Source organism: Podarcis bocagei (assembly GCF_964188305.1).
Source record: "Podarcis bocagei genome assembly, chromosome: 6".
Lineage (NCBI taxonomy): Eukaryota > Metazoa > Chordata > Lepidosauria > Squamata > Lacertidae > Podarcis > Podarcis bocagei.
In genome coordinates, this window is record NC_138130.1 from 41,081,802 (window position 1) to 41,094,385 (window position 12,584).

Below are 12,584 nucleotides of genomic sequence, written 5' to 3' on the forward strand. Positions count from 1 at the left end.
GTTCAATTAGCTGTATTTATTAAACCATGATTAATGTAGGATAACTAGTAATCACTGCTGAAAACCTTCAGAAGGGAATCTGCTACAGTAAAAAAAAGCAAGAGTTGTAATAGCTGAAAGTCTAATAAGGCAGCAGACCAATGCACACCTGTAAACAAGTCCCGTTGAACTAAGTGGGGCATCCTGAGCAGACAAGCGTAGCGTTGCACCACTACGTATTTATGATGCACACACTTTTGTGGGCTTCACTTCCCTTCATGAAAGCTTATGCCATCATAATGTTACAGCGCAATCCTCTGCATGTTTGTTTGAAAGTAAATTCCCCTGTGCTGTGCCCACGTTAAGCGCGGGCTAGTCTCATTCTTTCAGGTGCTGCAGCCTGGTTCTTCGTAGGCTCGCCTAAAGATATTGCATTTAAGGCTGGGGGGGGGGGGAGAGAGACTTCCACTACAACATTACTAAATGCAAGGTATAAAAATATCACGCTACGTGTCTCAAAAATTTCTTTTCGAAGAAACAATCTTAACATTGTCGAAGGAAGGAGCTCTTTCGAACAAACGCACACGGGCAGGATGGACAATATAACTATATCCAGCCAAAGCCATTTGGAGGCGTGGAGAGGAAGCCTAGAGCGTCGGTGCCCGCGGTGACGCGTCGGGGTGACGTAACTCGGAAGTAGCCCAGCACCCTTTTCCGGAAACAAACAACGTTGCCTTGCTCTCAGGAAGGGGCGCCGTTCCCGTGAAGTCGTTGGAAACGGTTGAAGGGGTTGGGGGTGCGGGGCTTTGGCGCTGCATTAGTAGGCGACCTGCTCGAAGGGGGCGGCGTTTCGCCACTTAGTAAGGATGCTGCGCGGCCTGAGCGGCTGGTTCGGCATGAGCCGGGAAGGCGAGGAAGAGAAGCCGCCTCTCCTCGAAGGGGAAGCCGGAGCTGCTGCTGCCGAGGAGGGAGAAGAGGGGACTGGAGGGGACGCGGCAGTGCGGAGCCCGGAGCAGGTGGAGCTGCAGAGGGACTCGGACCCGCTTCTGAACCAGGCGAAGGGGCTGGGCAGTGAGTGTCTCCCTTGCTCCCCTTTAACGCCCTTTCCCCAAAGGCCTTCCTTTCTCGCGTCCAGACTCCCAAAGCATCCCTTCAAGCTCATATAACCAACCCCCACAGCCGCCCTATTAATGTAGCAAGCCACCTGCTCAGGTACCCTCTTCGCAGTTGCTTGGAGTTAAGCCCCCCTGGACGTGCACTTCCGCAGCGTGGAGCTTCGCAGGAGTGTGCTCACTAGGGATTACTGCCAACCTAAGTGCGGCTTTCAGAGCAGCAGCCTGTAGCCTGTTTTACTCCATGGAAGTTGCTTCCGTTAGTATGGATTGTGGGTTGCAGCTAAGTAGTCCTATGTGCGAGTACTCGGGGAGTAAGCTTCACCCACTTCTGCGAGCCTTATTTCTGAGCTAACTTCCTTTTGAAATTATTGCTTCTCCTTCAGTGAGCACCCCAACATCTCTTAAAGAGTTGCATCTTTTAAGGACGAGAAAAACGCAAATCACTCACCTCTTTCAGGGACACTAGAAAAGGTTCAAAATATGTTCTGTTACAGTTCCATACATCTTAAAACATATGTGACATTAACAAAAACAGTGGGATGTCAGCTTTGTGCCTAGTGTTTTCTGTGGTTAGGTGGGGTATGACTCTTTTTAAAAATAGGAACACTTCAAAATTATGGTCTCTGGATGTGTTATTAAAGGGAAATAACAGTACTGTATCTTTATACAAGCCCTGTTGGTCGTTTCCAATTTGCAATAATGATATCGCTTGAGTTATTAAAAGTAGTATGTGACTTCTCTGAACATAACTAGATTTCTCTATCAACATTTTGAGCTTTACTAAATTGTCATTATTTGCTTTGAATTTAATAGAAACTACCACAATTGACTTTAAATTACAACTGAGGAATGGATAATAAACAGTAAAGCACTAATTCTGGAGTAGTTAGATTTTTCTTAATGTAACAACAAATCCAGCTAAAATAAGGCATTAGGTTATCAGTGATACAAATAAATGTTAGCTTTTTATGTCTGCAAAACAGATTGTCTTCATAATGGATTCCTTTTCTATTGCTGTGTACTTTAGAACAGCTTCAAATGCAGCATCTTGGAAAAGGTACTGTTACCTTAAATTTTTACATAATACACATTGCGCTTTCCCGCTGTACAAGATGTGCAGTCCAGAGTTCCTCACATCTGCCACACACACAAATAGGTAGATGGAAATTAATGTGGCCTGTGCATCAATATCATGTGTTTTTCTAGGACAGGGTGGTCCAACTTTTCATATCAAGTGGGTCGCAAGAGTGCTTTGGCACAGAACCCACAGGCCACACACTGCCTTATCACGTGGGGGGAGAGGCAAAAATTTGACACCCCCAAGTCCTCGTGCTGCATTCCCAAAGCTGGGTGAGGCCAGAGGTGGATTTAGGGCAGCATGGCCAGTTCAGCCGCCATTGGCACTGAGCCTAGGGAGAACTGCAGGGGATTGCAACTATGATGTAGTGAACTGAGCAAAATTTTGGCCTCGCATAGGGCACTGCTGAAATCTGAAAGACCAAAGTCCGCCCCTGGCAAGGTACCAGGCTTTGGGAAGGAGAGTGGAGGGCTCTAGGACCCTGTCAGAGCCCTCACACTACCTTACCAAAGCCCATCCCTCACCTGGCTTTCCTTATGCAGCACAAGGCAAAGTGGGTGTGGGGGTGTGAATTGTTGCTGAGGGCTACCAAAAATGCCTCAAGGCCTGCACATTAGACCACACTGTTCTAGTAATTGGAAGAACTGAATGACTTGACTCTGTAAGGTCCTAGTAGGTTATCGTGCAGCATATCTTAAAGACTTTGTAATAAAAAAAATTTTAATTGTCTTATTTCCAAAAGGTTATCTCTTCAGTTTTGCCACTACTGCCACAAAAAAGATATCTGAGTCAGTTGCTGAAACGGCACAAACTATAAAGAAGTCTGTAGAAGAAGGGAAAATAGAAAATATAATTGATAAGGTAATGTTTATGCTGTAAATAATTTGTTAATAAATTTGGTATCTGCTCTTGCATGTTCTGCTTATATTTAAGGCTACTGACATTATGGATTTAGTGGCAATAAAGTGTTTTGATCAAGCGCTGTACTGAAATGTAAGCCAGATCAGCAACTAATAAAAACTTCATTGAGCTAATTTAGGAATGTTTTAAAAACATGAATTAATCAGTACCACTCGTTTAAAATTTTATACTTAATAATGCAGTACTATAATTCAGGCAAACCAAGCACACACAGGAAATATCCTGGAACAATTGTAAGCAGTTTACAAAAAATATATCAATTTGTGTTGCAAATTTGCAATTTGTGTTATATTTGAAAGCTATTGTTGACAATATGCAAATTTCTTTGTGTAAACAGTTTTAAGAGATATAAAGATTAACAAAAGATATCTGATAATGTTTTTCTTCTGTGCAGTCAGTTAAACCGGCCCTCAGACTATTATTTGTTTGTTTCTGAAACCTGTTACACATGAGCCTGCATACTGACTGCTGTAGGTGTCCCTATGCTAGCTCAGAAGATTGGAAGAAGAACTGCATTGGGTCTTCTAGCAGTTTTTGTCGAATACAATAGAAAATTCCCAGTTGGTTCAATCACAGCTTGCACACACACACTGCACATTTTTTAAAGGTTTTTTAAAAAAATATGTTTATGGGATACTATTGGTTATTCCTCTCCTCTCATGCCTATATCATAACAAATAATTATGCTGGTAGAAGAAAGGGGGCAGAGTCTGACAGGTTAAGAGAGGAAGGCATGTGGAGGTATCCCAGTACTCGGCCTGAAGTTCTTTAGGTTGGCTCCAGACCCACCTTTCATGAATGGAAGAGCTCCTTTCATGAAAGCAAGAGATCAAGATCCAGTGGAGGTGCCTGCTGAAGAAAGATGGGTAGAGACTCTTTTGCCAATTCCCCCTAAAGCCCTCTGTGCCATCTCCCATGCTGTACCAGGACATACTCCAGTCCTTTGGAAAAGATTTTCAGGAGGCAGCAGGGCAAATATATGAAAATAGCCTCCCCAACCTTCCTCCAGAAGAGGACTGCATGGATGGAGTTGCATCTGTGCATAGTCTGGATCTAAACCTTTGTATTGAAGGCTGTTACATTCAAGACACTATACAATGTGCAAGTATTTGGATATACTATTGAAATCTGATATATACATGTTGCAGATAGGAATTTGGTTGACTTTGGGCAATACAAATAGATTCCAGTTTTACATGTAAATAAGTTGTTGGTAACAGTGAGAACCCAAGTAGTCTGGCAAATTTATTGCTGTTCTATATATAACTTTGTTTTTTCTTATAGACAATTATAGGAGATTTTCAGAAGGAGCAGAAAAAATTTGTTCAACAGCAGCAAACAAAGAAATCAGGTAATGCATAACAGCGTAATCTTAACCAGGGCTGGGAAGACACAGGGCAATGGAATCCCTGCTGCATCTGCAGCCCTGTTAGCCAGGGTGTAAAAGTTTTGGGTTTTGTTGCAGGCCGGCACAGCACAGGTATTTAGATTGGGTCCCTCTTTTGGAAATGAACCAGCTTTGGATCTAGTGGGTCCATCACAGGTCCTGTCCTACCACTGCAGCTTCCTGTTTTGGAGCCTTAACAGTGATTTCTTTCTGCCAGTGGGAACACTGGCAGTAGTAGCATGCATTCCCCTATGCTTTCAGATAGCACAGCAGAGATCTCTGTGGCAGCAGACACATGTACACACACTGCCAGGGGACACCTGGAGCATCCTAATTCCCTCAGCTAAAATGAAATTTAGTTGGGAACACTTGTCACACAGATCTTGGCAAGCGGCCTTTTTCAATCAAAAATGCCTGTAGTTCACATGTCTTCTATTACTGAATGCAATATACATGTGCTCCCCTTTTCCTTACAGAAGCAGCTGTGCCTCCTTGGGTAGACAGCAATGAAGAAGAAACAATTCAGCAACAAATACTGGCATTATCAGCAGTAAGTAGTATTATGTTGTTTCTGTTTAAGGTTCTTCCTCCTCCTCTTTGCCTACCTAAAACAGGACTTTACATTTTGAGGCATCAATGTGTTAAATAATAAAACTGTTTATGGGATTTAGTGAGATCATGCTAATTGATGATATAAAGACTTCATTTATTGAAAGGTGTTTCCCCATGTATCTAGCAGAGCTGCTTGTGCTATCAGTTACTTTTCAAAGTAATTGATGGACAAGTGCTCTTTGGAAACAGAAGCGTAACCTTTTCACCATTGACAGATGGATTTATTTATTTTTTTGCAAAGGACCGAAGAAACTTCCTGCGTGACCCACCGGCTGGGGTTCAATTTAATTTTGACTTTGATCAGATGTATCCAGTGGCATTGGTAATGCTCCAAGAAGATGAACTTCTGAACAGAATGAGATTTGATCTTGTTCCAAAGCAGTGAGTGATCTGCCTATATTTTCATAAGCTGTTGAACAATTTTTTAAGTCTGAGTAAAAATAATAGCTTTGTGTAACTTGCAATATTTACTAATATTGTGTTTCCATTTGTACATTAAAATGTGACAATAAATAGTTCATGGTATTCTATTCTGAAATTTAAGTCACAGTCTAAACCTGAACATTCAATTATTTCTCAGTGGGGTTTTTGTTTGTTGGTTTTTTTGGAAACCCAACTTGCCAAATACTGTTATGCCTACCTCTGAGGAATTTTATTTTATCTTTGTCAGAGCTAGTAATTGTTTAGTGTAAGCTCATAGCACAACCTTATGCATAAGTACTCAAAAGCAAGTTCCATTTAGTCCAATGGGAATTATTCCTGGCCAAATATATGTAGGTTTGTAGCCATCAGGTTGGATCCAGATATGCCCACCTGCAAACTCCAATCCAGCAGAGGCTTCCAGTGGGAAAGTAGGAAGAGTGATTTTTGTCAATTCCCCCTTTTTCCATGCCATCTCTCATACTGTTCTGGAAGGTCCTACAGCTCTTCTGAGCTGCTTTGCGGGGAAGAAACCGAAGCAGATCTCCTGCTCCACTCATCCCACCACTATGCATACAGTAAACTCCCACCTTGCATGCATGTTTCATGTTATATTTATATAGCGTAGTTATCAAAACCATATATTTTGTTGTCTCCAGTGTAAAAGAAGATGTGTTTTGGAGGAATTACTTTTACCGTGTCTCCCTGATTAAGCAGTCTGCACAGCTCACAGCACTGGCTGCACAACAGCAAGCCGTGAGGAAAGAGCAGAATGGCAGCCAAGAGGACAGACAGCTAGCAGGTAGAGATTTGTTTCACTATGTTGGGTGGCGACTCCATTCTCACCTGGCTGACAAATGCACATTCCAGACTTTCTCCCTCCGTCACTTTTTAAACATTTCTTATGGCGGAAGTTTCATAAATTATTAGCCTTCAACCATTTGAGAACAAGCAAAATAGTTCCATTATAGTTCCACAGATACTCTTATTGAGGAAGAGAAATCTAAGATACATATTTCCACAATATAGCACAAGTTCAGGACTATAGTTCAATTTCTTCACAATATTCAGTTATATTACTTTCTCTGTTAAGAATTAAAAATAGTTTCATGTAGAGAGTTTTGCTCTTCATGAAAGCTTGTCCTGCTGCCTTTTGGTGGGGATGAAGCCCTAGCCTTTTACCTCAGGAGCTGAACATGGGGGTGCGGATTATCATTGTTCCTTCCTTAGCTCTAAGGCTAGGGGGAAGATAGAGTGGTTTGGCCATTGCCCTGAAACACAAGGAGTGCCTTGAAAGCACAAGGTCAAACTACCAAGGCTCCAAATTTGGAGTCTGAGGTGGAAGCAGAGTATTATCTCTAATCTCACATTATAGCACAGTATAAGGCCAAGGACAAGGAGATGGGTAGCTCCTGGCAACGACAAAATCCATTTCAGCTATCAAGGCCAGTCAAGAATTGTGGAATCAGACATGTGAATAAATCATGCATATGCATATGAGCTTCAGCAAGCACAGAATTTGTACACACACACACACACTTTTTTCTTCCACAAAAAAGAAAGCAAAGTCATTGCAAACTATGACGAAAAACCTTCAAACTACATTTTGTTCAACCATAGTTAACAAACCAGAAAATCAAACTTGATAACATGGCTTGTACAAACCACAATTTTATCTATACATAAAGGGAAACTGCAGCTTGTTGTAAATCAGAACCAGAAGCTTTAAATATGAACCAGAAGCTTTAAATATTCTTGGTGTAAAGAGAGAGAGGAAGGGTGTGAGTGTATTGTACTTTGTGTGTAATGATAAAACCATGGCTTGTTATGTTTGAGTCACTGTTCACTCAGCCACAACTTAAGCTTTAAATGCTCTGCTAAATTTTATCCTTTCTGTCTTTTTCCTAGAAACTGTACGACCAAAGACACCACCCGTAGCGATCAAATCTCAGCTAAAGCCTCAAGAGGTAACATTCTCCATTTAAGATTAATATGTCTATTTACAGCATAACCATTTTTCATACTTTAAGTTTTTTAGGTGCATGTTAGTTTGGCCAACTCCAAAACTGCTTCACAAAAAGCCCTTAAATAAATGTACTGGAGGAATCAAGAATTTGGCTGAAACAAGGTTTAAAATGGTGGCTGTTTGAGGACCTTCAGAATCCTGAGCAAAGGAGGTCACCCTTTTAATCAAGTGATTGCGTATGATTGGCACGTTCTAGCTGAGCAGCTAAAGTGCAATTTTCCCTTCCCCTACCCTGTATCACAGCACTTCCTCTCTTTGGGAAACTTTGCACTTTACTATGGTTAATTCAAGTATTTTATTTATACCATTAATGCCAGATGTGGGATGGGATAGTGGAAAGGAATAGTGCAAGGGCATAGCTCAGTGCTGAATTTTCCAGCTGGAAAACAAAGGTAGCTGTTTTTGTAATGTTGGCCAGCACCAGGTATGAGGAACCTTTGACCCTCCAGATGTTGCAGGACCTTCAAGCACACTGCCCAGGCTTGCACCCTGGGGAGGTCACTTCAGTGCTGCTAACGGTTTGACTTCATCCCCAGAGTCACACTCCATTGTCTCTTGAGACAGATGGATGCCAACAACCGCTCCCACTATCTCTGACAATGTCTGCTGGGACTGATGGAGTTGTAGCTTAGCAACATGTGGAGGGCCAGAGATTCTCCACATCTGACTTACGCTTTCTGCTGCATTGCATATCTCCTAAGAAAGTAATACAGAAGAAAAATGAGGAAAAAATGACTTTGTCTGTCCCTTCTACCTGCTATGGTGATTCTCATGAAGATAAGCTATTTTACAAATTCCTATTAGGCCTTTGTTCTGTGTAGAGATTCTGTGCATGTGACCTCATTGTTTTCCCTTTCACTATAGGGAAATGGTGCATAACATTAAGGAGAAATGCCCACGATATTAGTATATATATGCACTTTTAAATTCCTTCACCATCTCCTGTAAATAAGGATTTCCTTCCTTTCTCATCTCCAATTTAAGGAGGAAGAAGAAATTTCAACTAGCCCAGGTGTATCAGAATTTGTGAGTGATGCTTTTGATGCATGCAGCTTGAATCGGGAAGATTTGAGGAAAGAGATTGAACAACTTGTACTTGACAAGAGCAAGGAAACAACTATAGTAGAAGGTAAAAAAAAAACTTTTTGCAAATTCTGCTCCCTCTCATTATGGGTATATTAAATTTGTAAATATATTCCATATTTGAATCAAAAATAGCTTTGGAAATATCCCCTTACCCAATAAGGCTAGGCTATCTGAAATAGTAAGATTTATGCCTTTATTTGCTTATTTGATTTATTTATTTATTTAGTAAGTTTCTATACCACCCTTTATCCAAAGCTCACAGGTTGGTTTATAATAAGCAAAGCGAGAAATGTGTCCTGTTCTTAACACTGCTCATCTTCCCTGCATTCTGAAATCTTGAAGTATCTTACCATAATTGTTAATAGCAGTATCCTTTATTTCCTGGATTGTGGCTGAAGCAGAATGTGCAGGAAACTGGTTTTGCAGAATTAGAGTACAGTGGTACCTCAGGTTACATACGCTTCAGGTTACATACGCTTCAGGTTACAGACTCCACTAACCCAGAAATAGTGCTTCAGGTTAAGAACTTTTCTTCAGCATGAGAACAGAAATCGTGCTCCAGCAGCGCGGTGGCAACAGGAGGCCCCATTAGCTAAAGTGGTGCTTCAGGTTAAGAACAGTTTCAGGTTAAGAACAGACCTCCGGAACGAATTAAGTACTTAACCTGAGGTACCACTGTACTTTGATGTCTAGGTTTATAGGAAGTGCATATCCCAAGGAAGAGAACAGTGCTGAAAAGGAAATCTATATGTCACTAATTTGGGAACAGCTTTTTCATACAACTTACATCCAAGTAAGGGTTTTATTTCTGTATGTGCTCAGCTCTGGCCCTTCTAGAGTATTCTTTCAATTGACATGCCTTGCATGTGATTAGATAATCTTGGACACCGGCAATTCCCAAATGCATAGCATTTGGAAGATATTTTAGTCAAAAATATAGCAGTAATTTATTGATGTACAGGTTTGTTTTCTACGTGTTCATGCTTAAGAAAGCTTGGAAATGTGAATGCCAAAGAGAACAGAGTGATAATTTAACAAAGTAGAGAAGTATTTAAGCAACTGTGATTTCCCCTTACTTGCAGTTTGAACTGGTACACAACATTTTGTTGTGTGGGTAGACTAGTCCTTATTAGCAAAATTAGTACTAAATTAGTGCAACATTTATTCAGCCCTGTGACCTGTATATGTTTTGTTTTTAGAAGAAACTGCAGACTGGGAAAAGGAACTACAACAAGAACTTCAAGAATATGAAGTAGTTGCAGAGTCAGAAAAACGAGATGATAACTGGGACAAAGAAATAGAGGAAATGCTACAAGGAGAAAATTAACCACTTTGCATAAAAGTTTTTTGGAAACTGATGTGAACCCATTTTCATACTTGCTTCAGAGACTTTTCTAAGGCATAAAATTGCTCTTTGTGAAAGAAAGAAAGAAAGAAAGAAAGAAAGAAAGAAAGAAAGAAAGAAGAAAGAAAGACTCCAGGTGATATGTAATCGGGTGTAAAAACAGTTCTTTGAAAGTACTGTTAATCATCCAGTGGCATGTGAGGCAAGTTTTAAAAGTTAATGAAACAACAAAAGTTGCTGGAAAATGTTAACTGGATAATCGGAAGTGAATTTTAAAAATAATTTGTGAGCTGCTTTCTGTACTGGGGTAAAAATTGAAAACTTCTAACCATATTCCTACAAGTAACAGGAAGTCATGTTAATATTTTGATCCCTTTGGCTCATTTATAAATATAAGTTCATAATACATCTAGGTATTAGTCCCTTAATACCATACATTCTCTTAGAAAGTGTTATCAGGCTTTGTCTATAGCTTTTTTTATCTTAGCAGAACCTCGGCACCTGGACATCAAAAGCGGTGAAGGTTTAGAGTGATGGTATGGTGTGGCTAATCAAAAATTCAGTGATTCAATTATCCTCACTTTAGTCACTAGACAGAAAACAATGGCCGCTCAAGATATACATAAATGGCACATAAACTGGCTCAGGGTTCACTTACTTTATTGGGATTTTTTCACTCCAAGAATAATAGAGTGTTTTAGAAGAAAAACGGTTCAGTTCTTCTGTTTAAGATAAAAGTATCTCTTCATTTAATTGCTAAAATGTATAATATACTTTAGAGTGAAGCATAGGTTAAAAAGTAGAACCAAAGTGTAGCAAGAAATTCAGGCTTGGCCTGTGGGTGTGGTTGAGTAGTGCTATACTCATAAGTGTTAAATGTTTATTAAGGTGTGGGAGGAACACTGTAGTGTGAATAATCAGAAGTCAAAATATGACTGCCATCCTAGACTGACAAGACAACACTACAGCTGGATAAAGGGGTCAGAACTGAATGGAAGGTAATATGTTATATTTAGCAGTGTTGCAGGAGACTACGCATCTAACTTTGGGTCAGTAATTGACTTCTATTGCCTTTGTTTAAAATGTAAAGTACTAGGAACTTGATTTTTTGAGCAAACTGCTGGAGAATAAACTGGTTACTAGTAACTGAAATGATGGTTGCTAAAGCATAATGTTAACTTTGCTTGATGTCCAGATGTAAAGAATTCACGAGACATCTTTTCTTACTAATTCCCAAATAAAGATTTCACAGAATCATAAATAAGCTGTTGTTTTCCTACAGGAAATAGCTTGGTTCTCTGTAATACATGAGCAAGTTATTTGGCTTTGTGTGAAGTCTGCACTTCTGAGGATCATTATGCTAATGTATATAGTTTAATACACTGCTACTATACTAGAAGGCTAATACAAAATGGAAACATTATATAAAATGAAGTAGATACTGTGCATTAGAAGAGAATTTATCTGAAGTGGTAATCGGTGTTGTCAATTTTAAAAATAGACACCCTATTTTTTTTGAAAATGTAACAAATGTTAAAAGTCCTAAAATATTTATTAAGAGATGTTTCTATGCAGATTGAGTTTTCTGTTACACACTGCCAGATTGGATTAATTACGTTTTTCCTTTAAAGGGCACACTGGTTGCAAAACTAGCCTTGGGATGGGGGTGGGGGCTTTTCCTTTAGCAGGTATAGCCAAGCTGAGTCTTAACTTGTCTTGTAGGATGTCTTATAGGCTGTATTATTCTTCTCCCTTACCAACTACTAGGGGTGTGATTTACACACAGGAATACATACAAGGATTTGACGTCCCTGTATGCCTGGTTTCAATAAACCTTGTTTATTTTAGATGTATAAACAGTATCCTGGACTGAAGTTATTGTTCACTTACTACACTGTGCTTAAATTAGATGGGCACTAGGGTTGTATCCAAAGTTACTCTTACCTGGAGTAGATCCACTGAAAATAATGGACATGACTCCCTTGAGTCTATTAATTTCCGGGATCTATTCTAACTTAGTTGCATACTGTTCTAAAAGTGTGGAAGTGAAACCGTGATCTTAAAAATAAGTCTCCAGGCCTCCTCTTTGCAGATGCTACTCCTTTAATGCGAAGTACATTTCTTCCTGGATAAAGCAGGGCTAATCAGGCTGTTTCGCGGTACTGTGTTCACACTGAATTGCCCCACCCCTTGAGAGACCAGGGTTTCACCCGCCAGCATTCCACGTTTAGCAGCTTCAGGAAACGTCGGAATGCCTGTCCAGGATTACAAAACAACTCCTGAAAATGAAGTGGACTCACCCCAGCCTGGAGTGGGGCGCTTTGCTGAGAAAGCGCCTCAAGAGCGGAAGGCATCCCGCAGCGGACATGTGCGCACCCCGCCGCTACCAGCGAGAGAAGGAAGCGCGCCTTGGACTACAACTCCCGCGAAGCATTGCGGGCGGGAGGGAAAGCGAGAGGGCATGCTGGGAGTTGTAGTCCGAAGCTGCTCTCACGGCCGCCTCCAGCGAGTCCTAGGCTCGCTCCCTCACTAGCCTCTTCACCCGGGCCCAAGCGGTGGGCGTTTCTTCTGAGTCACATGACGGGAAAGGGTGGCCGGTGATTGGCTGAGGGGAG

At 40.8% G+C, this 12,584-nt stretch overlaps 2 protein-coding genes across 6 annotated transcripts in view; one reads left to right on the forward strand and one right to left on the reverse strand.

Moving 5' to 3' along the window:
- Positions 1–12,386, reverse strand: part of CTPS2 (CTP synthase 2) — a 70,726-nt gene extending 58,340 nt beyond the window's left edge. For 3 of the 4 annotated variants that reach the window (XR_014009176.1, XM_081198120.1, XM_081198119.1), the window contains exon 1: positions 12,270–12,386. Coding sequence is in view for 2 of the 4 variants with exons in the window: in XM_081198120.1 (XP_081054246.1) it covers positions 12,270–12,337 (68 nt within the window). In the remaining 2 variants the exon portion in view is untranslated. The remainder of the gene's footprint in view (positions 1–12,269) is intronic. The other variant, XM_081198124.1, reaches the window with a different exon arrangement.
- SYAP1 (synapse associated protein 1) lies at positions 684–11,233 on the forward strand. 2 transcript variants are annotated; one of them, XM_081198131.1, is made up of 9 exons: positions 684–1,050; positions 2,915–3,033; positions 4,378–4,444; positions 4,957–5,030; positions 5,334–5,473; positions 6,172–6,314; positions 7,421–7,479; positions 8,523–8,667; positions 9,824–11,233. In XM_081198131.1, the coding sequence occupies exons 1-9, from the start codon at positions 846–848 to the stop codon at positions 9,949–9,951; spliced, it is 1,080 nt and encodes a 359-aa protein (XP_081054257.1). In that variant the 5' UTR covers positions 684–845; the 3' UTR covers positions 9,952–11,233. The 2 variants fall into 2 exon arrangements, with proteins under 2 accessions (XP_081054257.1, XP_081054258.1); XM_081198132.1 differs by lacking the exon at positions 684–1,050 and adding an exon at positions 2,118–2,151.
- Positions 12,387–12,584: the final 198 nt, after the last annotated feature.

Bases quoted from the DNA above. Each gene is read 5' to 3' on its own strand.
- SYAP1 (XM_081198131.1), top strand. From the start codon at position 846: ATGCTGCGCGGCCTGAGCGGCTGGTTCGGCATGAGCCGGGAAGGCGAG. The intron at 1,051-2,914 runs GTGAGTGTCTCC...TATTTCCAAAAG, and splicing joins CCAGGCGAAGGGGCTGGGCA to GTTATCTCTTCAGTTTTGCC. The intron at 3,034-4,377 runs GTAATGTTTATG...TTTTTCTTATAG, and splicing joins TAGAAAATATAATTGATAAG to ACAATTATAGGAGATTTTCA.